Source organism: Electrophorus electricus, chromosome 26 (genome assembly GCF_013358815.1).
Source record: "Electrophorus electricus isolate fEleEle1 chromosome 26, fEleEle1.pri, whole genome shotgun sequence".
Lineage (NCBI taxonomy): Eukaryota > Metazoa > Chordata > Actinopteri > Gymnotiformes > Gymnotidae > Electrophorus > Electrophorus electricus.
Genome location: NC_049560.1, coordinates 7,609,980 through 7,635,955, shown reverse-complemented (window position 1 = coordinate 7,635,955; position 25,976 = coordinate 7,609,980). Strand labels below are relative to the sequence as shown.

Here is a 25,976-nt window from a genome sequence, read left to right as displayed (position 1 = left end):
CTTCCCTAGTCTCTGTTACATTAACACAGTCTCTCCCTTCCCTAGTCTGTTACATTAACACAGTCTCTCCCTTCCCTAGTCTGTTACATTAACACAGTCTCTCCCTTCCCTAGTCTCTGTTACATTAACACAGTCTGTCCCTTCCCTAGTCTGTTACATTAACACAGTCTGTCCCTTCCCTAGTCTCTGTTACATTAACACAGTCTCTCCCTTCCCTAGTCTGTTACATTAACACAGTCTCTCCCTTCCCTAGTCTCTGTTACATTAACACAGTCTCTCCTTTCCCTAGTCTCTGTTACATTAACACAGTCTCTTCCTTCCCTAGTCTCTGTTACATTAACACAGTCTCTTCCATCCCTAGTCTCTGTTACATTAACACAGTCTCTTCCTTTCCTAGCCTCAGTGAAATTAACCTACAGTTAATCAGATTTCTAATCTCCTTTCAGCCATACCTGTTTGGCTATACCTTTTTTTCTGTGTGTAAAAATGCCTAAGATGTAGATATTGGAGAACTTTTTTTAGGGCCAAGTTGTCCTCAGCAGAAACTATTTTCAATAAAACAGCACTTTCCACATTACAAAAAAAGAATTAATGGTCTAAAAGGCTCGATTTATTTGTTTGTTTATTTATTTCAGTCCTGGTGGGGGTTTTTTGGCATTGGTTTGACATGATGCAGCCTACCTCAAAGGGAGGATGGAGCAGATCAATGAGAGGCAGTCAGAGGAATCTTGAGCACACACAGTGCGAGAGAGCTTTGCTTTCCCACAAGAGTTTTTTCAAAAGGCACTATTATTTATGGGAAAAATAATAAAGTTCATGCATTATAGTCTAATAAAAAGTCTGTTTTATGTGAAATTAAGTTTTTTCTCTACTTTAATTTTATTCTACTTATTACTGTTTAAAGAAATTGGAACATTTTTGATGTTATTTGCTTGACATAGGATTTTTTTAAGTGTTAAGAAATAGCTATAATTTCTTGAAATAATTAATAAATATACAAAATGACCATGACAAATTATTCCAAAGCAGCAAAGCAGCACGAAGAGCTACTGTCCCATGTGTGTTGGTCCGAGAGCTGAGAAGCCGTGTATGAATTGGCTCAAAACAGATTAATGCAAAGTGCTGAAGGGGTCAAAAGGTCGACCGGGTGAACACACAATGAGTTCAGCTCTTTTACCAGGGTCAAACATACAGAATCAGTATAGGCTGAGGCATATTCATCCTCAGGCGCCTAAGAAAATGGAAGGGTCACAAGTAGTAACCCCTCAAGGGCCCCCACCACCCCCATCCCTCTCCACCACCACCCCTAGTGCCCCAACCCCACCCGACTCTCCCCAACCCTCTGACCAGCGCACACTCAGCCTCCAGTCCCACCTCAAACTCCTGAGGAGGGTGCATGTTCCCAAACACTGGCTGCAGCTTTTGTTCCAGAGAGATGCACACCAGAAAAGAGGGGAGTCAAAGGAGCTACAGAAAGAGGAGAAATCTTTAATCACCTCCCTGAAAAGGACTGTTGAGTGGGGCTGTGTCTCCCCACTCCTCTGAACTGTCCGTCAGTCTTACGTTCAGGGGGGCGTTCGGGAGCCGTCTCGCCATGACAGGCGGGACGGAAGGGGCCCGAAGGAGGGCTGGGAAAAGCAGTGTAGAGGAGCGGGAAGGCGAGCGCGGGATTAGGCCAGGAAAAGGAGGAGGGTGGGTGTTGGGGTGTGGGGGGTGGGGATGCAGTACAAAAATGACTTGGGTGGAACCTGCTCACTGCTTGACTGGTGTGTGTGACCAAGCTGGCATCCCGACGCTTTCCCACAATCCAGCTTTGTTCGCTGGCGTGTCACGGCGAAAATGCAAAGCCGTGGAGCACCGAGGAGAGGAGAGGACGAGAAGGAGATGGATATGAAGAGCGCAGGAGCAGCCAGCTTCCGTTTTCCACAGTCCCAATCTGTCCATCTCATTTCCATAAGATTTACTGCTGCGAAAACGCCTCAGTTCCTTTTTTATTATACTCTTCCCGTTTCCTTTATTTAACTCTAAAGCAAAAGAACAGGAACACGGGACTGAACTCTTTGATCCAGTCAGCTTTACTAGTGATAAAGCTTACCGTACGTATCCTCAAACCTTGATGTGAACAGTTTGTTCTAATATACACCCCACTGTTAGACTAATCAGGCTTCATGCAGTAGGATACATCACATACATCTCAAGGAGTCAAGAAAATCTCATTTTTCAGCTCATCTAAAAATGATCCAAAAGTGTGTTTTAGTAGTAGTAATATTTAAAGTATTATTATTAATTTATGATAAATGCCTCAGATTAATTCAAAAGCATATGCACCACAGGTCAATTACATATTCAACAGATGGAGAGAATGAGTATCGCTATGATAACTAATACAAAGGTGAACTAAGAGCTGTGGCTGAGCAATGAAGAACATTGATGTTGGGGTGCTTTCCAAACAAATCCGAAAGTTTACATCTTTCAGATGCCTCATCTTCAAGTGTCCTGCTGAAGTAAAGGTAGTGACTCCATTGTTTACTAAGTGAATAAGTGTGAATAATAAGTTTGGAGGTTTTAATATGACTCTTTATGGCCTGATTGTAAGCTCTCTATTCATTTGAAGAAGGTTGCATGCCTCCAGGTGCTGTTAAAACATTCAGTTGACAGTTTATCATTCAGCAATTATGAATTTAACATAAGAATTTATCTGCTTGCCAGCGTATAAAACGTCAGGGTGCAAACCTTCACGCGATTTCACTTAGCAATGACGATTGCCAGTGAACTTTGTCAGTCGACTCACCTTTGTTTATTAGACTATTTGTGCTTATGTATGTGAGAATGAGAGAAAAGGAGAAAGAGAGTGTGAGAGAGATACAGGCTTCTTTGCCACTTGGTAGATCTATTGGTTTCGTCTCTTTTGTTCTGTCACTTCCTTTGAGGCCCGGAGTCTTCTGCTCACAGCCTTTGTGTCCTGGATGAAAAGGGCGCAGTTTATTATGTCCCCCCGTGGCACTCCGTCAAGCAGAGGCAGCCTCGGCAATCCAACATCCAGCAAGGTCAGGAGGAAAGTTCTCTAGTGACTTTGAAAGCTGGGGGGGGGGGGAGACAGGATGAGAAGAGCAGAGGCTCCAAAAGGCGACAAAGGAAGAGAAATGTTTAAAAAATCCTCCTTTTTACCTCTGCGAACCATCCTGAATTTGACCCGTTTTGTGGACATGCTTGTCAGCCTTTTGTGCTCAGCTTTGTTTAATCTGTTATGCCTGTTCAGATCAAACCACAGATACACACCTGGGCTAAATATGGCTTGCTGTCTCTGTCCCCAGAACACCCTCAAAACGAATCCCCGTCTAAGACCAAATATAAAACAAGGGCCAAGAGCTCCTTTACAGAAAGCCTGTTGTGCTGTAACTGCCAAGCTAACAAATTATCTTTGATTTGACAAACAATGTTAACTAAGAAACTATATTAGACTTTGAGAATTTAACACACCAGTTGGATGTGGCATGAACAGTGCTCTGTGCCTCACATATCCCACCTGTGCACTTTGAACTTTCTTGCAGTAATGACTTGGCCAACCCATTTTGTTTCCTCTCAGCTCCGGCCATTGCTCACGGAGCAGTGAGGAGCCATAAGTTGGGTGTGGGCCCTCGGGGAGGCGGATTTCCCAAGTGTAGCAGAACAAAATGCAAAGCTCTTGCGCCTGTTGAAAGTCGGCAGAGTCCATTATTTTACGCACACCGCTCACACACTGTACAAATGGCTGAAGACAGCCAGAGGATCTCTATGGGGAGGCACGCAAATCTCCACTCCGGCCTCCAGATTTCAGAGAGCCATAGAAAGGGACACAAAGGGGAGCTCTTTATCCACTGAGTAGCATCCTAAAGACAGCACGGAGCAGCGCAGCTGCGTTCTCCTGGCTTTTCACAAGGAAGCTGGCAGACTGCTGAATTGAGCCGGAGAAAATAAGAATCATCAACAGCACTCAAGCTCCCAACCGGGTTTGAAAAGCAAGATACGCACAGCTGGAGCACACCTTATCACTAAGCAGACTTAAAAAAAAAAAAAGATTTTTAAAAACAATAATAAAAAAATGTAAAAATGAGTGAATCTGTCTCTCTCTCCAGGAAGTCTCTTTTTAAAGTGTAGGGTTTTATATGGATCCGCCGTTGGTGTTTCCAGGGCGTTTTTCATTGAGGGGGATATTGGTGCCATTTGTCTCTCAGCACCAGCGGGGTGGGTCACTGAACTTCTTTCCTTTGCTGGCTTGCCTCTGAAAGCTTTCTGAAACGCAGCGAAATGCTGAACGCAAATTACAGAAATCTGCTTTTATAAAGTGAGATTCTGGAATGTAATGTTTCGATTGCAATTGGAAAAATCATCTAAATGTCCATAAAGACTGCAAGCAACAGTTGTTCAAAGGGATGGGTAGATCTGCAGCGGTAGACCAAAACATTCTGCACATACACACATTTGTGGACATATACATAAATACTATATAGTGTGTTGCTATTTACCCAAGAGTGTGAATGTATTTACTGTAAAAGGTCAGTGGTTTTCCGCAAACGCGAATTAAAGCTTTTATTGATTTATTTCCTCGTGTGCTTTGGTTTTGTCTTTAAACGGTTTAAGTGTGTCCAGGTGCTCAGCCCAGTTCCTTCTGCAGTGGCTGCTACTCTGCAGAAGTCCTGCCGACAGTGTTTCTGAGTGTTTAGTGGTCCATGTGTTTAAGGTTGGGCCGTGTGTCTTTCCTGACATTATTTAACTATGCACAGCACTCTGGTCGGCTTTTTTTCATTTTAAATGTAAATAAACTGTACTTGCTTACTCCAGAAGCATAGGGAACATTTAGATGTCATTTATGTGCATTTATGGGTAAGAAAAGCGATAACTAAGAGTATATTGGAATTTTCCTTAAATAAGTAAATTGTATGAATAAATACGTACCATAAACATATAATAGAGTATATAAATATACAATATAAATGAAATAGATAATTGGAAATTGCTGTTAAACTAGTGATATTTATCGACTGCTTTCAGCTAACAATGAAAAAATTATCTGTATGGTAGTAACACTGAGGAAAGCGATCTAAGGATTCAGTCGTGTGCATTTGGTGATTTTTCGTTGGACAGCACTGTTTCTGTTTTTTGTACTCAATTACAAACGTGGTAGTACACAAAACAAGGTATGAGTTTTATATTACAGATATGACAGCATAATGATCAATTACATTGCTAAGCCTTCACGACTGGGGTGGTCTGTGGTAGTGGACTAAAATCCATTCAATCTCAAAACGTTGAGTTTTCTTCATTTTAAACGCAATTTAGTTTTTCTTGTGGAGTTTAAAGACAGAGAGCACCATCTAGCGGCTGCTCAAGAAAACATTTTCAAAAGAGACAAGTACAGTAATACCTTGATACAAAAACACATACGTCCCCTGTGTGGATGAAATTGGAGATGTACAATTTTTTTTGAAACGTTTTAACTTCAAATTACAAGCAACCCAATTCACAGAAAAAAACGCAACCGGGATTAGCAACAACACTTTTTATATTCCAGAAGCTTCATTTACCCACGATCTATATGATTTAGAAGCAGAAAACAGACAAAATCCTATCAGTATAATAACGATCCTTGAAGAAACACTATGGCAGTGCTCCTGCCTGTAAAAGAGTACTGTGTGAAGGTACTGTATGCTGTATAACCTGTTGTTACATGTCAGTATTTAACTATTCAACTGTACTGAATTGTATTTAATTTTAATGGAACCCATTAGGCTTTTCGTGACGCACAGTAATAATAAATTATATCTTGTTGTTCATCTGTCATGGTACTATGCTCTCAACTCACACTCAAAAACACCTACTTTAACATAATGCATCAAATGCATAAAAACCAAGAGTTAAAGACTCTTTATTTGAAAAAGACCTTCCAAGGAATGTTAAATTGTCAACAGTAGCTTGTAGTAACAGCAGCAGACACATCCCGAGAAAATCAGAATACAAGCAGAATTCACATTCACCCTATGGATACAACCCTCATTCCAGATTCCAACAGACAAGAGCTCATTAAACAGCAGGAAAGGCTGACATACAATCAATGAACATCTTTGTTCCATCTATTAAAATGGCATAAGGGGAAGTGGATTTTGGACTACCATCCACTGTGGGTTAACTTTGTGATTTGTCTAGAGTATGTATACACAGACCATTGTGCACAATTGCAGGCCTAATTTCATCAAGTCTTGAGAGAACAAAAAATTATGGATTTCAAAAAAATATAGGAAAGGAATTCATATTCTATGAATATAAAACATCTCCAAAAACATTCCCTAAAGGGTCATTTAGAAATATATTAAATACAAAATATTTTATTTCACAAACTTAAAGCTTTTGAAATATAGAAATACAAAGATTAGCTTTAATCACAAATAATTTCTAATTAGTCAGAACTGTCCCAAAAAAAAAAAGATATTTAAAAGGCACACTTTGAGACTTTTGAATACTGAACACACTACATTAATATTGAGATATTTCATGCACACTATTCAAATGGCACTGTAAAATATGGTAAATAAATAATCAGCTTGTCTGGTGACTTTCAACCTGACTGAAACCAACCTCTTGAATGTTAAGAAATATCGTGGAGAAAAACATTTTCTTGGCCAAACAAAACTTGCATTATACAAGCATCACAACAATCACATTGGTTTTGTTAATAGGGTTTCATATTTGGCGACATCAGCTCCAAAAGTGAGTCTGTTTATAGGAAATCATAAACAAAAAATAAAATAAAACAGAAAGATCATGGTCAAGTTAGCAAAATTTCTTTTGTCAATATGAAATAAATTCATTGGAAGAAAACAAGGTTGGCATGTTTGCAAAAAGAGGCTTTCATGACTCTTCCATCTCTTCTCTGAAAACAACTGTAAAACTGCATTTCCAAAAATTAAAGGAGTTCAGTTCTGTAATTGATTTATACACAGTTTCAGAGGACTTTCAAGAAAGTAGTTTTGGTAGGAAACAGCACCAAAATAAAAGCTTTCACCACTCGAAATCCACAATAATCTCTCAAATATATAACAAACGACCATCTCAAAAGCTCCGAGATGTTCTTTTTGGTCATTTAAGTCCAATACAAGAATACATTCCAAGTTATTGCTGAAACTGTTGACAATATCCGGCATTTCTTCTCTAGACGCCGACAGCATGGAAAGACTGGCACGTATAGCAATGGATTGTCTTCCTTACGTTCTTCGTCCTTGTGTGTTTCCAGATTCACCTGGTGTAAAAACACACGTCAGACAGTTCAGCAAAAGCTTCGCGACTTCAGAGATCACTGGCTACGTTTATTTTAAAAGTCCCAAAGATGAACCTGTTTTTGCACACACAAGCCTTTACTAGCCTCATCGGCCTCTGTCACCTTCTTAAGGACTTGGCTTCGTACACAGTCGTGTCCTCCTCGTCGCTCTCCAGCTGTGCCATTTCTACAGTGTCGTCGTAATTCGACAAAAGCCCATATTTTTTCCTCTGTGTGGTTGTTTTCTTCAGGCTGCATCGATATAACCGTGACATGACAAATGAACACGAGCACGCAGAACAAGGGAGAAAATGTGACTTGTTTGTATTTTTCAAAGGACTGCAAGAGCCACGATAAAATGCGTAGCTGACTACTTACCGGACTGCTCGGACGAGGAAATAGAGGAGTCCGATCACGGTGATGCCGATGAGGACATACAAAGCCCTCTGGACCATGGACACGTCCAGCTCAAAGCTGGGCAGAGTGAAGTTACCTCCACCCTTAGCTACGGTGCTGCTGGATACGCGCTCAGGAGCGACAACCGGCGGCGTCTTAGGGTCCTCAGCGAGCGAAACAGCCACCAAAAAACAGACCGAAACTAAAGCTCTAAGTTTCATGGTGAGGTTTTAATTCCCCCAGACGGATACAAGAAGTGCTGCTTTCGCTTTTGTAACGCAACAGCTAACCTAGCTAGGCTGGCTAACTCTATGTTGGGCTACTTCCTGTTCATACGTGATGACGTCGCCCGTAGTGTTCGTACCAATTTTGTCTTGAGAGACAAAGACAGAGTTTATTATACAAGGACGCACACATAATAAATGACCCCCAATGCTGAGATTCGGCAGAGGGTTATTTACAAGGGTAAATAACACTGTAATCAGTTTCCTTTTCAGCGAATGCGTTCATCAGATGGTATTAGACATTTTGTACTAATCCCCCCGACCCGAAAGCAACGCTATCGCGTAGCCGTAAATGTTTAGGCCCGTAACTTCTACCGTAAATCACTGAACCAAATACTTTCAAATATCTCAAATTAATATTTGTCGTCCACTACCATTCATATCATAAGCAAAAAGAGTGTTGTTTGTGCCCGATCTGCACGAAATTACTGAGTCTGAAGCTCAAAAATGATCAAATACATAAAATAATATAAATAACATGACTGTGATGTGCCAATCAACAGCTCTACTCACTTCAACATCCGTACCGTCTAAACAACTTGATAATGAAACTTTAAAGACAATTCCAGTTGATTTTGACGCAGCTGACCATATTTTACGGACTTTTGACGGTAGGAGGCGCTATCATATGCAGATAATTATTCACCAGTAACCAGTGGTCCGATCAACTCGACATTTTGCGTAGTGATTCTGTGGGCAAGCTGTCTGAAATATTTGTAAAGATGACTCGATTGAAAACATGCCAATAACTATTAGCCAGACAGCTTTTAGAAGGTATTTAATATTTAAAATTGGACAATCTACATGAAACCTTTTGTGCAGGGGGGCACCTTACACAAGCCTATAAAATGTAACATTCAGTGAGGACACTACTGCTGAGGTGAGTATAAATTAAAGCATAGCTGACTTTTTCCTCTTACTTTGTCTTGCGGACATGAAACTATTCAAATCATGCGTGCAAGAGAGACTGTAACACCTTTACGTGTTTTCGTGGTTACAGAAATGTTTGATGCTATTGCTAAGCGTTTGTAATGCACTTTTTGATGTAGGTTTAAGATTTTCACCCAGTTGTTTCAAAATTGGTTTTAAAATAATTTTCAGAGTCTGAAACTAAATAATCTGGGGAAAAAAAGAAAAAACAACATTGTGGCTACAACACTTCAAGAAATAGTGTCGGATTTTTTTTTAATGCACAATTGGGTGAAACTTTAAAAAGAATCATATTTGTTTGGACCTCAGGGGGCGCCACATTGTTCTAAAAATGAATTTGGGCAACACGGCATATTTTGTAATTTTACAACACAAGTTTTGGATCAAAGTGACACAAAGACAAAAATCTTTTTCACTCAAATTGCAAGGTACCTTCTAAATAAATGCACAACGATTGCGTTTTAAATGCATGCAATTTCACCTGCTGATTTTGTAACATTCAGTAACATTGTATAGAACATTAAAAAGGTATTTCCATTGTTCAAACTGGATAAGAAATTCTATTAAATACTTTTTTTGTGATAAACTATTCCGCCAATAAGTGGATCAAAAAGTTTTACATGCCTCACTGCTTTTTGTAATCTAAACTGGTTTTACAGATTAAATGTTTAGACTAGTCGGGAAGTCTTGTGCTTAGTCACTTTAATATGAGCAGAGAACCAATCTGTTGAAGTTCCTTGTAAGTAATTATCAAGAATATGTTGATTTAGCTGTCACATACCAATCCTAAAGCTGGTCTTTTCATCACCTAAAACTACCCGTGTCCGAATGCGGCCAGTTATCTAGCATGTACAAAAGGACATGAGTTGGATGCATGCACAATTAATTTTGATTCAGGCGCCAGGTGGACCAATAAGCATGTTGTGTCAAATCTGAACTGCTAAATTTCTCATTATAGGAAAGATACATACGCACAAGGCATAACTGAACTTATCAGTATGGGCCGCAAAGACAGTTGGACCCTGTAGAGCACCACTTACAGCAATATTATATGCTTGCCTGTCATCGTACTTATTTAAACGCAACTAATTAAAAAAAAAAAAAAAAAAAGACAGAATTGGAGTGATCAGAGTAAACGAATGTTTAATGAAGACAATATCAAAAGTACACCATATTAAGGAATGACAAGAAACGTGAGTTTCTGCAAAAAGTGTAATTCTTTTTTTTTCTTTGCATGCTCATGGTCTATAGCTGTAATCAAAATATACATCTGCTTTCAGATATATATAAAACACAAACTATTGCTTTTTTAATCATTGTGGTACAAAAATATTATTTACACCTCATTTATTCCCCTGAGGGAAATCAAAGCACTAAAATAAAGGCTGATGTGTACTGAGGATGTTTAAATGCTGTGCAAGGGCTGCATAATAAGGTCCTGCCATTTTCACAAAACTGGAAAATAATGGTCTAAAAACCACTGTGCATTTTAGAAAACAAATAAGAGTCAAAATCTAAAATCTTGGTTTAAAATGTAAAAAGGCCAATTCATTGTTCCATGCAGTCTGAAAAATATTAAAAACTCCCCCCCCCCCAAAATGGTCATCTTAAACAAATAAAGGAACCAATGTGTCTCTACCCAGACACTCATAGGACAGCTTAACCAACATCATGTGGAGAGAATCTACTGACAGCTAAGCCTCATATTTCTTAGCTGAGGCAAACTTGTGATTTCTTTTTTTCTTTTTAAGTAGATATGGCTAAAACTCAAACTTAAGCAAGTTGTCTAACACTCTACTACACAGAGCAGAAAGAAACACATACTGACTGGTATGAATCTAGAAGTAGGAGAATCCCTACATACATTTTTTTCCTTTTCTTTTCTTAACTGAAATCACTTTAGACATTCTAATGGACATTTCTGAAAGTACAAGTGTGAAGAATACACATCTCCTTATGCTGAATAAAACCTTTGGTTTCAAGCTGTAGTGTACACATAAAAAGGTACAAGAATACAAAATATATTGGGAATTACAATAGAATAGTTATAAAACATTATATAATCATCATATATGAAGTCAATACTTAAGGTCTATGTAAGGTACAGAAATAGATCAGGCACAGTAGCACAGGAGCCACTGACCAGGGCCAACATGCAATGGCCAACAGTATGAAAATTCAAATACACATAAATGGATTTGTACACAGATATGATTGCATTAAATTAAAAAAAAGAATGTAAACATTCTATGTCTAGATCTAGATACAGTATATGTGGTAAGACTTGAGCAAACAAACAGGGAATGTGGTAAGGATAGGGGGCCGATTGGGATACTGTAGCTCTAGCAGGAAAATATATGACTTTCCACAATGCCCTACAGCTGTACGAAACAAAACCTTAACTTCAAAGTAAAATTACACAAGTGTGCACCAATGGATTGTAAACTACAGCATTGTCAACATTGGTTTCAGGCAATGAGAATTTTTATGGTCTCAGAAATGGCTGTAAGATTAGAAAGTAAGGCACTAGAAAAGCAGAGCAGTACTTTAAAAAGGTTCAAATGCCGTTGAAGGCAAGAGTCCACCGATGCAAACTGACCGAACAAAATGCAGGGAAAGGAGGGGAAAAAGAAATTAAGAGGGGCATCAGTGGATAGTTGATATTCCTCACACCAAAAAAACTTTAAATGGTCATTATGAACCACTATATATACTTCATAAATTCACTAGAGGAATGCTGGAAGTATATTGTGGTTAAGGCTCTTTAAAGTGAGAAGTAATCTCTACTTAATGTTTGTAAGTGACTGGTCATTCCAGCCTCAGTCTTTTTTGTCTCCATCCTCAAATGGTGGATTTGGAGAAAGACACACGAAGATGATGGTTCTCGCCAAGATCATGGTTATGGAACTCGATAAGGGATTCGATTGCTTCTTCCACTGAACTCATCTGAATTAGGGCCATCTTACGGTCTTTCCTGAAAGTTGACAAGAAGCATAAATATCAAGAAGAGAGTAAAAGTATGAACTTGCCAAGGATGATAACATTTGTCAGAAACTTACTGAAAAAACTTAAAGTTCTTGACCAATGCACCAGAGCTGGCAAACAGCATCTTAAGATCGTCTTCAACAACTGAAGGCCTGTGAAAGACAGCATCCCAATCAATCATAAGAGCACACAGCTCCTGTATTTTTTCTTAACTAGATGCAACAGAGAGAGAGAGAGAGAGAGAGAGAGAGAGAGGGTTTTTGCTCACGGGATGTTGGAGAGGTGTAGCGTGGATGAGGGAGGGAAGATGTTGGAGTAGTTTTTGGAGCCAGGCTTCTTGAAGCGGTGAAGGGGAGAGTTACTGTAGTCCTTGGTGAGGCCTTGATCTTCATGGCCCTCACGAGGCAGCTGAACAGTCGTGTGTTTGGATAAAGTGATGCGCAGCGCCCGCCCATACAGCTTCTGTCCATTCAAATGACTCATGGCTAAAAATATGAAAAAAAATCATGTATAATACATAAAAACAGTTGTTCATAAATCATGAGAAATGCTTTTTAGTACTTTTGTGATACGTTTAACACTAGAAATGTCAAGATGATAATCAAATATATGAAAAAAGTAATATTGCACTTTTAACTAAAATGATGGGAGTTAGTTACCTAGCTGAGCCTGGGTGGCATCAGCCATCTGAACCAAGGCGTTCTCCTTTTTGTTGAACATAATTTTCACCCTTATAACATCACCATATACACCTAGACAGAACATGAAGTAATAAGTCAGACTAATAATATAAAAGCACCTTTACAACTAACCCTAACACCTTTAAAACACATCTGAGCCCTACAAAAAAACTTCAGGTCACAATCAAGACACTCCATCAAACGAGTGCATATATAACTTCAGAAGAGTACAAAAAGTGCCATCGAATGAGACCATGAAATCTTAGCTAACCTATGCTGACTATTAAAGTTGGACATGAACTTGATTCCCATGACCTAGGTACAGGTCTAAGAGAAAGGCCTTCAGTAATGCTAGTGTTGGACAGTGTTTAGAATACTTGGCGAGGTGAAAATGCTTCTAGCAAAGAGGACAGGGGAAGGGTACGCAAGGGCACTTTTACAGACTGTGGAAGAGAAATGGACTTCTGCGAGTTCCTCATTAATATGCAAATAAAACAGACTTGAGAAAATGAAACTCAGCTGTAAAAAAAGCTAGCTTTAAGGCAAAAGGTGGAGTGAAAAATAAGGCTGTTCTACAAAATGGATAAATTGCATAGGAGTCTTGACTATTATCCAAAGTTTAAAAGCTTCCCTCAATACATGCAAAAACAGAAGCAAAATTTCCAAAAGCATGCATTCTGAAATTGGTAAATATTCTTTCATTAAAAGCACAAAAAGATACAGCATCTCCTCCTGCCCAAATTACATCAGGTTCACAACATTCTAACTTCTCCATAGCGTTGGCGAGAGTGCTGCAGCTTTTTGGCCTCTATCTTCTCTCAACACACAAACAGCAGAAACCACAGAAGCACTCATGTTTTAGGAACAAACTGCCTTGTGAGGGAAGAAATTGAAAGAGAACAGAACAAACAAGTGATAAAAAAGATGCTAAGGATAACATACCGAAAAGAATAAAGAGGCATTGGGGCGTAACTCTCTTTAGAGGACAGCAGAGGAAGGCAGCGGAGGGAAGAAGGGACAGGTAAAGATCGGAGGCAGAATGGAGGTTCAACATATCCACAGCGAGGAGGCAGTTCCACGGGAAATGGCGAAAAACGGTGGTTGGATCATGAAGATGGTTAATGGATTGGGAGCAGAAAGAGGAGGGGAGGGGTAGACATGAGAGTGTGTGGAATAAGTGTGGTGGTGGTGGTGGTGGTGTGTTGTAGTTAAATGTGATGGTGCAAAAAAATGTACAGAGAAGTGGGAGTGGGTGTATTGTGCGTGCATAGGACGATATGGTTTCAAAATAAAATAAAAAAAAGGTGAGATAAGGGGAGTGGGGGAGGGAGAGAAAAAAAAGGAAGTAAAAAAAACAAGGTCAGTATACATACAGAAATACAATAGTGGTCAAGTTAACTTTAAAAGAAACTTATCCAACAGAAGAAGACGCTGTTTTCTTTGTAATTAAAGAACAAAGCAAATCATTCCTCAACACAACCAAGCCTAAATGGTGGAACCTTTTTAAAATAATAGTCATGCCATCTTCAAGTTCATCGTGTCAGGTTTGCCACGTGTGTAAATGAAGGAAAGAACAAAGAAGGAAGGGGGTTGAGAAAACATCTCTTGGTGATGCGACTGCATCTCAACACGTCACTCCTTTGTGCTTTCGCAAAATGTGCTGCTCTTAAACTTTCATGGCAGAATTATAGTTCACAATGAATTTGTATAAATGGACAAGAATATTCTTTTAGAAAGGGGTCAGTTGAAAATATACATGAAACTCAAATTAACTTAAGAATGTTAGGAAAAGGAATTACTAAAGCTAAGTAAAAAGAAAGGATAAACATCTGGGAGGAAATTTTATAAAAGCCAAGGTTATCATAAATCAAAATGCTATCTAGAATAAAACACACGTATTAAAAATGGAAACTTGAAAACTGAAATCTTAGACTTCCAAAACTTGATTATGTTTCGTGGGGTTAAACTTGGTGAAAACAATTAATGAAGATTTAAAATACATACCCCCGTGATACAAACAACAACAAAACTTCAAAACATTCCTGACAGAGGGACAAAACTTTACTTGAACCAACTCACTACGAAGAAAGCTTTGATGCGGAAGAACACTTAAAATAGGAATGTTAAGCTCAACCTGAACTGGTCCTTTGAGGATGCATGTCGTAAAGCATGTCTCTAACCTCAGGGTTCAAGTTGCTGACCAGCATGACGCAGTGTCCTCCGGAGAGGCTGGGGAAGCCCAGTCTGCCTGCGGCTGCAGCGGCCGCCGCTGCGGCCCCCGGAATGGCCAGAGAGGCCAGGGCTCCAGGAACACCAGGCATGGTCAGGCCTAACAGAGAAAGTCCAGAGAAAGTTATGCTCAGAGAAACCTACCTGCTCCTGTACTTGCCTTACGATGACGCACGTGTCCAGCGGGCAAGCACCACATGTATAGAAGAGAGCAGTGGGACCTGCGCATGAACAAACCTGCAGCCTGCTGAATGGCGAAGGCCGGGGGGAAGGCGTGGGCGCTGGCGTACGGCGCGGCCGAAATGATCCCGGGAGTAGCTGCACACCAACAGACATGCGGGCCAGAACATACAGCTTCATGAGTGGAGATCGGGCCTAGCGCTCGGTGTGGGACTACAGAACAGGGAGCGCTGCGGGTCCCGTTTCAAAGTCATCTTACCGAAGGCAGCAGCTGCCATGGCGTGATGCTCCAGGGCGGGCTGCCCATCTCCCGTGGGTAGGTCGGGGCGTGTGTAGTCTCGGCTCTTGTCGTTGTTGTACTTGACGTTCAGGCTGGTGAGCTTGGAGAAGCTGATGCGCAGGGTACAGCAGGCATTGTAGATGTTCTGGCCGTCCAGGGCCTGGACATTGGCAGGTGAAAGTTAGACCTGATAGCAGGGCATGTGCAACTTCTAACCAGCTACATTTATCCACAAGTCAACTTAAATGACTTGAAACACTTATAAAAACTAGGGGAAAAAGCCAGTTACAAGATTTCCATGATTCTAACAGGTTTTCTGTGACTATAGACCTAGATAGAACAAAGGAATGTCAATTTTGCAAATAACTAGTATAATAAAAACAGTGGATAGTTTCAGAAAGAATTGTCAATTATTTGATGTCTTAAAACCAATTCACAGACCATTATTAAATATTTACAAAGTGACCTCTAGGGGGTGCTACTCACAAGTTTAGCATGCTGAGCAGTAATCCCATCAGCAAACTGCAGAAGAGCTTGGAACTGGTTGTTCTTGGTAAAGGTTATCACTTTCAGCACAGTGCCAAACTTGGAAAAGATCTATTAAAAGACCATTAAACAATTAGGTTAAAAAGAAAACAACCCCCACCTCCAAGACACTCAAATACATGCCTGGCAGATTTGTCTAGAGTAAAATCCTTATGTACAAGCATGGAGAAGCAACACTTCCCCGTGAGACTTCAGGGCCAAGGTCGGGAAACGTAGCGGGGAGCTTACCTGGTGCAGGACATCCAGGGTGACTGGGTAGAACAGGTTCTCCACGATGACCCTGAGTACAGGGCTCGGGCCTGTGGCACCAGTGGGGTCCACGCCAGCAATGGCCATGCTGCCAGTCTGGACTGCATTGACGGCCTGCAGTGCTGCCTGTGCCCTCTGCCATCGCAGAGTGGAACAGAGAAGGGAGCACTCGTCACAGCAGCGACAAGAAAGCCCACATATCCTACTTCCTATTCCGTTTCAAAAGGCACACGAAGTTTGCCTAACTATTTGCACTCATTACAATGCTTACAAACAAAACAGGGGAAACCAGTAATGTCTCCCATTTGCAGCAAAACATTCACTAGTCAACAGCGTGCAACAACGGCTTCCCCTTATTGGAATGGAGTTATTGATGTAACTGATAACAGAAAGAGGTGGTGGACATGACCAATATACCTTCACTGTGGAATGTGTGTGTGGCCCTGTGAGGTCTACAGAGAAGCAATGTTTAGAAAGTGAAGGCAGGAATTTTGGGCAGCACAGTACAGAAAACCAAGATACACGTACGGCCGTAAACAAGCCCACAGGCTCAGACATTCTACTAAAGCTAGAGGAGTGTCAATCTCTACTGCAGCTGCAGATCAGCTAACAAACAGTAGAGGAAATGGGGCTTTAGAAATGGTATTTACTAGGGCCATGATCAAAAGACACATTCTGGAAAATATAAATATATAAAGAGGTTCTACAGTCCTGGAGCACTGAAGGGCATGAGATCGGAAAGTATGAGGGAGCAAGCCAGAAGCTCTTCCCAAGCACGTACCACTTGGTTTGGAGAGTTGTCCGTTTTCAGCTCCTTGTGGTTGGAGTACTGCATAAAGATGGGGTGGTTCCTGATGACTGGTGTGACTGAGGAGTAGTAACTGACCATAGTCTGGGCTGCCTCCTCTGTGTTCATCTCAAGGAAAGCCTAGGCAAACAAAGTCTAGCTTAGATCATGTGCCATTCAGAGTTTAGTCTTCGCTTCCTTTCAGAACTTGCCTGTCTTGTTAGTTATCAGCATTTAGGAGTGCTGGACAGAATTTAAAATAGCTTCATGCTACAAGAAAAACAGAGCTTCTACAGTCTCCTACTGTTCAGATCACGTCACCCTTTTCATAAGGACATTTTTCAGCCCGTATGGTTACTCTTTCCCATTGTGTGCGCTTGTCAGGAAACCCCGCTATCAATATCTATTCTCTCCTTTTGCAAAGATTATTCTGATAGCTTTGGGAAGTATGGTAAGAATACCTGGTTCTTTCCTTTCAGCATGAGCAGGTTGGTGACTTTGCCAAAGGGAAGGCCTAGAGAGATGACCTCCGCCTCATTGATGTCAGCAGGAAGCTTGCGCACATGTATGACACGGGACGGAATACCGGGGCTTCTGATGTCACCTTTAAACTTCTTGCTGTCATTGCCATTAGCTGTGATGAGACCACATGGTTAGGCAAGTCTGGAGAAACACATGCATGGTGAGTGTAGCAAGAGGGTGTTGTTTCACCGAACCAAACATACCCGCTGAACTCATGATATATGGCCCGTTGGAAACACAGGAGAAAAGCTCGTCAGATCCTCTCTGTGTGGGGGAGGGAAACATCCATTAATTAAAATATATATCTCACATTAATCTTCATTGACAGACAACCTTCAAATCCCTCCCATGGTTGACTAATTGCCACACCACCGAACAGACAACATTCAGTGTTTCAAGTAAACAAGTCGCTGCATTTCTGTAACAAGAACAGACTTGGTGAAACATTCAGCTTCAGGAAGCTGCTAAACACTCACAATCCTGCGAGAGACAGCTAACAGTCCAAATAAGGACAGCCCTGGGCTATTTTTTACACAGTCTGTAAGGCAGAAAGGAAGAGGGCAATGTGACTACATCCAGTCTTCCTGTGCACAGGGTGGGTTCACAGATCAACCACCAGCCCTAAACTTCCCCCCAGCTCCCCAGAACAGGAACAAGGAAGGAACTGGAGTTTTAAAAGGGAGTGGGTGGGGGAAGTTTCTGGGTCATCAGGCAGTAGGAATGAGCGGGTAGACTAACATTAGTTTGACTCCCCCACCAGGACCCTGCATACTAGGCTCCAATTTGATTTACTCGACTGAGAAAAATATTCTAAATATTTCTCAAACTAAACAACGCAATTCAGCTAATATTTGGATTTTTACGAAGCCATTTATTTGTGTGCCTGCTGCACAACTGGACAAACAAGCTTGGTCCACTTACAGTCCCAATTCAACGTAGACAGATCAGATGCATTCCAAACACATGCAAATAAACACACATGCCTAGAAAATGCTCCAGGATGCAAGTTTAACAAGCTGTTAGATATCTGGAAGCCACAGTGAATATGGGTCAGAAATTACCTCAAAATACTTTGCAGACATTGAGACCATTCCATGTGACCAGAGGAATCAATCACCCAACTGAGCAGGCCACATGCACAGACCCTCCACCACACATTTAAAATTCCACTGCTACAAGGCTCAATTAGAACCATATGCAGCACTGCAGAGGGGGGAGGGTACCACTATGGACCATGAGGTAAAACAGGAGAAAAGACTGTGGTACAGTGTTGCTGAACAAACTTTCCTCACCACTCCACACCGATTTCTAGCCATAAAGCCACCGTCAAGTCTTCAGGCCAACCTTCAGAAAACGGGAGAGGAAGACCTCAGAGTCTTAGATGTCAAACCTGTTGAGTCATACTTAGTAGCTGACGGCTATGTCAAATACTCAAGTCCAAATGCATATGTAACCTGGCAGCAGTTATTTCAACAGATGAAGGAAACAAAAGAACGGAAGAATTCGCTGCACTTGTTGGGTGGGGACTGTGAATCGGAGTGAAACCAGGTTAAAGGGATCAGCAAGGTGTGGAGAAAGAGGCAGGCTGGAGACAGTGGCAATGCATAGCAAGAATGGGGCCGTTACCACGGCAGCCCTGATTGTCATTCTCTCACCATGGAAACCTTATGCCTGTGGCTGCAGGTGACTGAAACCCAACCCAGGACTTTGTGGCCTGAACACACAAGGCTGATTGTCTTCGGCGGGCCAGGTGTACGTCTCTCGTAATAGTCAAGCCTAAAGTATTCTCCACCCAAGCCATGAATTTTTTTGCCATTTAATAAAAAACAAAAAACCACCACACACATGCAAAGAAAAATAGGATGTTCACCCAGTACACAACATGCTAGATGTCAGACTTACAATTACAATAAGAACATATGCCAATGGTATCAACCGAGTGCCAGTCTCATCCATTAGCACTTCCCCCATCCACATTCTCTCTAATCAGCACTGCTGAACAAACAAGAGCAACATGTGTGTCCAGAGGGGAGAGGCAAACATATTTGCATGTGATGAATAGGCTCCATTCATGTCATCATGTCAACACCCAAGCCCATTTTTGAGGAATGCTTTTAAAATGGGTTCATTTGCAGGGCCAAGGCAAACAATCAAGCAGCATAATGCTGACCATCCCCTTAGGCTGACTTATGAACACAGGTGAAAATGATCAGTAAAGACCACAAAAAACTTCTCAGCACATACTGAATGAATCAATTTAGAGGATACTTGAATTCACAAATCATGAAATTAAAAGGAAGAAAAGAATACTCAATATGCATTAACATATCCATTTTACACGTGTCCTTTTTATGCAAAACTAAGTCACCCAGTTTTCTAGAACAGAAATTTGTACACATTTAGAATTATTGGTTACATTATATTTACCCATCATTGAATTTATTATTAAAATATAGGGAGAAAAAACAAAACAAAAACAAAACCACCCCCCCCAACAATTCTTAATTGTTCACAGTCCCTCTCCTGAAATGATCCTTGCTGGCCATACAGACAACAAAATGTTGCACATCAGAAAACTGCAACTAAACACCCCCCACAGTGAAAACACTCCCCCTGAACCTATTTCACAAGATAGCATATATTTTCTCTCCCTCTCTCCAACAACACAAGAAAAAGTCTGCAAGTTGAGAGAGAAAGTGCATGGACTTTTCAAACATTACATTCTTGCCTGCTTACAATATCCTAGAACAAACATTGAGAATTTTGGGCCACTTTACACCACTCCGTTGGCCCAAAACACATAAGATAGTCATGTTAATGGTGCCTTTGAATCACCCCTTTGTTCTGCATGTTGCAGGCCCCCTTTACTACCCACATACCACAGATGATTATCTTTCATTAAAGACTAGGGAGGACCATACGTGTCACAGTAACCTTTGCAGGCTGACGAGAAGCAATGGAGTTTCTTTTTGCATTTATATGCACAGGTATATTATAATATTGAAAATACATTTCAAAGCAGAATAGCAAAAAAAGCACTTTTTGTGCTGAAAAACACAAAATGAGGTCTTCATCTGTAACCATGCTTACTGTCCAATCCAATGTTTAAACTAAAAATTACTCGGCAGCAAAAGACCAGTGCGATACGAGTTCCTGTGATGCATGACGACCACTAAAAGGCGGTGGCCTGGGAATTCAAGTCTGATTTCACAATGGCCTTTATATTTATGGTGAAACAAGTCAGGTTGGTTTGAGGCGAGCAGTGATATGCTACACCTCAGCAACAGACATGCAGCTTAACGAGAATCTGAGTTGAGTTTTCAGGAACAGAGCCATTGTCCAACCCCAAAAATAAATAAATAAAAACCAACCCTCTTACAATTTTTGTTTAGCTGTGGCCTATAAAAATAAAGGGATAAATACAATGCCTACCTTTGTGCCAACTGCAATTTCATGGACAACACTGTGAGGAATATAAAAAGAAAAAAAATTAGGTGATGCAGAATACAGATAGCAGTAGATTTCAAGTGAGAAAAAACCCCACATCTCAGAACTGGGAACGAACAAACAAGGCCCTTTTAAAACCTATTGATGCAAATACTTAAAATTAAACAATATATATTCATATAAACACACACACACACACACACACACACACACACACACACACACGGGGGCTTGTAGACAGTTTCTAGAGAAACAGGAAGGTTCAGATAGAGGTCCTTCATCTAGATCTCTTACTACAGTACATTCCCATGTGAGTAACTGCACGCATGCTTTTATATATATATATCAGTTACATACATAGTTGTTGAGTCAACTGATACCATCTTCAAACACAGTCAACTGCATATGCAATTGCCTCAACCAAACAATCTTTTCCCACTACAGATATAATGGGAATGGCATACCACTCTTCTTTCCCACAGAACTCCCTCAAAGCTACCAATCTGAGAGGCATTTCAGGCCAGTCACTGGTTGAAGATTAACCCCCACATCCTGTTTCTCCTGATCTTACAGGAAACGCAACAAGCTGAGCGCTTCTTTTGCAGACTGATTCGCCAAACATAAATAATTCAACCCGAAAAGAGAGATCACCACAAGTGGTTTAATCTTTCAAAAGGTGAAGGATATAGAAAGCCTTGTATGCACCTGGTTTGTGCGTCATCTTTAACGAAATAAGTTAACAAAGAAACAATCTAATTTGCTTACATATGGAGGTTTTGGGACAAAGCGCATTTCAAAAACATTTGCCCCTAAAGAAAACTATATGCATTATGCTACCTATATTCCAATACCTACTTAACTTACGACAACGGGGCACCATTTCTAAGCGAAAAGAACAGTCCCAACAACGGCCTAGCAAGCTCTCGATAAAGAAACTGGGACACTAAACCTTTTGTGGCTGTGTGACTGTAAAAAGTAGCCAGCCAACCACCTAACCAGCAAGAAAGTTCAGTGTATGCCTGGGCTGACAACAGGCACTGTTAAATAAGTTATACATGGCACACACAAAAAAATGGCAGGGCTGTCTAAACTTAGATTCATACGTTCATAAAGCACAGGCCAACTCCAAGATGAAAAATATGAGAACTTACTCTAATTCGGCGTAACTTGATCCCATAGGATACAATTCAGTCTCTAGGCGGCTGTACAGAGAAAGAAACAAAAAGTCAATGGCACAACAAAAACCAAACGAGGTTTGCGAATTATTAACTAGATAACATCTTACTTCTATACAATGCGTTACAATTGTTTGCTGGCAAGATTGGCCAATTTTAAACCCTGAATCTTTCGGAAAATTACTAGCTGACTATCTGCAATGCAACAAGTGGTCAAAATAACCGAATGTGTGCAGAATAGGTTAGCTCGGTTGTAGCCACAGAAGCATGAAGCAATAAAAGTTATGTAAAAAGGTTAGCTAACCTAAGTAACCTAGCCAGGCTCGGTTTGCACGCAAACCTGACCGCAGAAGTTAAGTTTTTTTGGCAAATAACTAGGCAAAAAGTAAAAACCAGGAACAGCACGAACAAAACGTGCAAACGGGGACTAGAATCGTTAACTCTATAACTGATGAAAGTAAGGGGGGAAAAAACTAATGATCGAGCTTAGTTAAACGATTTCAAAGTGAGATCACCAAGACCTCACACTACACGGAAAGCTAGCTACGCTAAGCTAGCCAACTATCACCATCCTAGTTTGTTTCCATCGCAACCCGAAAGAGCGTTTTGCAAGCTAACTTAAAAGATAACAAAACCATTTATCCGGTCAATATCATTAGAACTGTGAAAAACCACAAAACAAACAACAATACGCTAGTTTTCATTCGGGAGAAAAATTAAATCAACAATAAACTTACCCGTCCATTGCACAAAGAGGAACTACAGGTCTAATCAGGAACTTTGTCGCCCGCTCGAGTTTTCTTACACCGCGACAAAATGGCGGCGATACTCGAGGCGGATGCGTCTCGTGATTGGGGAGCGCGAAAAGTATGGGCGCGAGCCTCCGCGTGATTGGGTGAGTCTGCGCGCACGGAAGGTGAAGGGCGCTCGCGGGATCCGCGTGCACCCCACACTCTTTAAATGGGTGTACGGCTAGTGAGGAGCACGTCGAACAAATTCATAAAATATTTCTTGCGTGTATGCATTTCCTCATGTATTAGATGTTTAACCTCCACCCGTGTTTAGCAGACAGATCGTAATAATTTAAAATGGGCCGCATATTTGTCAATGCTGCTGATAAAACACATACGAGAAACAAAACTTTGCAAGATGATCTATTTTATAAGTGCACGGCTGTTTTAGGAGGACAGATTGGTGAATAAACACTGATAAAATTGACTTTGGTATTAGCAGTTAACAGTTACACACAGTGCTGACTCCTGATCAGACTGTCCGTTAAATTCCAGCCACTCCTGTCATCAAAGAAGTCAAAATCTCACTGATATCTGAAGAAGGTTCTACAGTGAAATCAACTAATCACCCCGATTAAGGTTCAAAAGGTTCAAAAAGGCTTTAATGTCATTTCAGGTGTATACAAGCACACAGCAAAAACGAAAAAATGTTCCTTTAGGACCATGGTGCAACGCAAAACAAGTGCAATAGACAACACACCACACGAGTGCAACAGTACAATGCAGTGCAATAATACCATAACAATAAATACAATGCACAATGAGCAGACAGTGCATTTATTTTGACCAGTACACATTACTGGGAATATGTAACGTGGGTTTGTGCATAGGAGTCAGTGACATGCTATACTGAACATAGCAGTCACCGGTAGCAGCCAGAAACAGTTCAGAATACAGCACTTCTTTAGTACAGTATTCTAGCAGCCAGTAGGAAGAATGTGCAAGAGTGCATTAGAGAATCTTAAGCAGGTGCACCATAAAGTAACATACACGGTGCCTGCTTTCACAAAGGCTTTGACGTTAAAACAAGCAAAAATGAATAATCAGGAGTAAACGCGTTTGTAATTTTAGTTGTAATATAATGTATATAAGTATAATATGTACAATTATAATTCTTTCTTGAAGCACGTCCTCAAATAAACTGCTTTCTTGGTGTTCTATTGGCTTTTCTCAAACAAAGACAAGGAATATGGAGTCAGGTATCATCATCAATAATTCTACTGCTCACTTAGAAAATTGCTTTTCAACATAGGTGCAGGTTACACACCTGCTTAAAGATTAATAATAGATTGGGAGGCTGCGAGCGATCCTGAGACTCGTTGCCTGAAAGCCGAAGATCGACTGTGCAGATGGGAACAAGAAAAACAGGTCTAAAAGCGATTGTTTTTTTAAGTCTTCTCCAAACTTTATCATTATTATAATTTTTATCGTTAATATCATAATTACTATTATTAGTGTCACTATTATTTTTATAATACAACGGATGGAACCAATACAAGAGATGAAAACAGCCGGTCTAAAAGAGACGGATTGTTGTTCTTCTTCTTCATCTTTCTACTTTCATTACTGTTATCATTATTATTATTATTATTATTACTATTATTACTACTACTACTACTACTACTATTACTATTACTATAATCGAAATTAGACATTAAACAGCTGACGACGTTAAAAATTCCGATTTAATAATACTTTAAAGGTTTGTTGAGAATATTTTAATTACACGCAAGACTAAATTCTGTGTAAAAAGACAAGCATTAACCGTTTGGTGTTGTTTTGGTTGAGTCGTCTCTAATGGTGGGAAACTTTCTATAGAGTGACATCTTGCGGTCATTTTAGGAAGCTGCTAATAAAGCACTCCTACAGTTTTGTAATAGAATTCAATAATCCCTGGTCTGTCGCTAATAGGTTTGTCATTAACGTATAAGCACCGTGTTCCGCTGTGACAGCAATCTGGTGCCATTTACGATTAAAATGAACTGTTTGCAACAACGTTATATCAGTCTTTTCTGCACGGCATCAAAAACCTACGACTGCAATGGTCTTTTGTAAGGATATTATCGGACGAGGTATGGCTTACATTTATATCACACAATTATTCCAAAATTGCTGGTTTGCAAAATCCAGATCCTGTTCAGAGATGAACCCCCTACCGTCATAACTCCTCTCGTCCTGTTTACATTTAAACGGGTTGCTTTTAAACAACGATCTTCTTAAGTTTTATTTTAGATAACTACTTCATTGCCTGCCAACTTCCTCGAAAACTCTGAATGCCACTCTTCTAGTTTGCGTTTTGTGAGATATTTTTGCAATAAAGATAATGACAAAGGATAAGGATAATGAGGTACGGGTTACATTTATATAACAGTCATCTCAATATTGCCGGTTTAGAAACCGAGCTTTACTTGTCTCTATGGCAAACTTCAAAACCATTTTTGTCCGTAGCATCAATGTTTTACATTAATTTCCTCTTATTAATTGCCCGGCTCGGAGTATGTTAACGTATTCGCATATTCGCTAACATTAGCTTGGTTAATTTTTTTCGGCAGCTGTTGCAGCACGGGCACCAAGCAACCAGTGCTGTGTTAGCAGATTTTAAAAAATTAGTGGCGTGGGTTCACACCCATGCAAACATCTGTTGTCATATGCCCAACGGGGAAGGTGTCTCAGGGAGACCGGATGACCACAGCCACACGCTTTGCTGGCGGTGTAAAAGTGGACATGCGTACACATGGAATCAGTGCTTCCGAGGACGAGCCGTGCAATATTGCAAAAACCACGCCTGCAGAGGCGTTTCTTTTCCCCTTAAACCCTGCCGCACTCCTCCAAGCGACGGGAAGCCCACTTCTACGGTGTATGCCCCAGGCTTTGCTGCACTGTTGGCATCTTCTAAAGAAAGATAGACACAGCAACACCTACCAGCCAAGGAAAATTCAAACAAACGTGAGTTTTCGTTTTCTCATTAAGGATTCCTTTTTATTTTTTAAAGCGGATTTCACTTATCTTAAATGTATACATTTTACATTAAGGTCATATAGCACTACATTTTGTGGAATTGGCATTGCTAGAATTAGGCCTGTATGTAATGAGCTCTATGTAAAATGTTGCAGAATGAGGATCTGGCAACCCGCAAAGAGCATTTTTTTTTTAATTTATTTTTTTCTGACCAGTGACAGTTTCTGTGGTTCCAGTATTTGTCAG

At 40.5% G+C, this 25,976-nt stretch overlaps 2 protein-coding genes across 4 annotated transcripts; both read right to left on the bottom strand.

Annotated features, from left to right (window-relative positions):
* Positions 1-5,877: 5,877 nt before the first annotated feature.
* On the bottom strand, positions 5,878-8,022 carry fam174c (family with sequence similarity 174 member C). 2 transcript variants are annotated; one of them, XM_026996397.2, is made up of 3 exons: positions 7,670-8,022; positions 7,397-7,543; positions 5,878-7,273 (listed from the first exon to the last, which is right to left on the bottom strand). In XM_026996397.2, the coding sequence occupies exons 1-2, from the start codon at positions 7,906-7,908 to the stop codon at positions 7,411-7,413; spliced, it is 372 nt and encodes a 123-aa protein (XP_026852198.2). In that variant the 5' UTR covers positions 7,909-8,022; the 3' UTR covers positions 5,878-7,273; positions 7,397-7,410. The 2 variants fall into 2 exon arrangements, with proteins under 2 accessions (XP_026852198.2, XP_026852191.2); XM_026996390.2 differs by having other exon boundaries at positions 7,415-7,543.
* A 2,005-nt stretch (positions 8,023-10,027) lies between these two features.
* ptbp1b (polypyrimidine tract binding protein 1b) lies at positions 10,028-22,800 on the bottom strand. Of its 2 annotated transcripts, XM_026996873.2 has the most exons (16): positions 22,719-22,800; positions 21,958-22,008; positions 20,792-20,822; positions 17,563-17,623; positions 17,299-17,471; positions 16,832-16,978; positions 16,030-16,185; positions 15,742-15,852; positions 15,235-15,415; positions 15,033-15,113; positions 14,747-14,895; positions 13,509-13,542; positions 12,546-12,638; positions 12,155-12,371; positions 11,961-12,038; positions 10,028-11,875 (listed from the first exon to the last, which is right to left on the bottom strand). In XM_026996873.2, the coding sequence occupies exons 1-16, from the start codon at positions 22,724-22,726 to the stop codon at positions 11,743-11,745; spliced, it is 1,704 nt and encodes a 567-aa protein (XP_026852674.2). In that variant the 5' UTR covers positions 22,727-22,800; the 3' UTR covers positions 10,028-11,742. The 2 variants fall into 2 exon arrangements, with proteins under 2 accessions (XP_026852674.2, XP_035379126.1); XM_035523233.1 differs by lacking the exons at positions 20,792-20,822; positions 21,958-22,008; positions 22,719-22,800 and adding an exon at positions 19,262-20,303.
* Positions 22,801-25,976: the final 3,176 nt, after the last annotated feature.

Bases quoted from the DNA above. Each gene is read 5' to 3' on its own strand.
- fam174c (XM_026996397.2), bottom strand. From the start codon at position 7,908: ATGAAACTTAGAGCTTTAGTTTCGGTCTGTTTTTTGGTGGCTGTTTCG. The intron at 7,544-7,669 runs GTAAGTAGTCAG...ATATCGATGCAG, and splicing joins TTCCTCGTCCGAGCAGTCCG to CCTGAAGAAAACAACCACAC.
- ptbp1b (XM_026996873.2), bottom strand. The intron at 15,114-15,234 runs GTAAGATGACTT...GTTGGTGTGCAG, and splicing joins CATGGCAGCTGCTGCCTTCG to CTACTCCCGGGATCATTTCG. The intron at 13,543-14,746 runs GTTAGAGACATG...TGTCCTCTAAAG, and splicing joins TCAGCAACTTGAACCCTGAG to AGAGTTACGCCCCAATGCCT.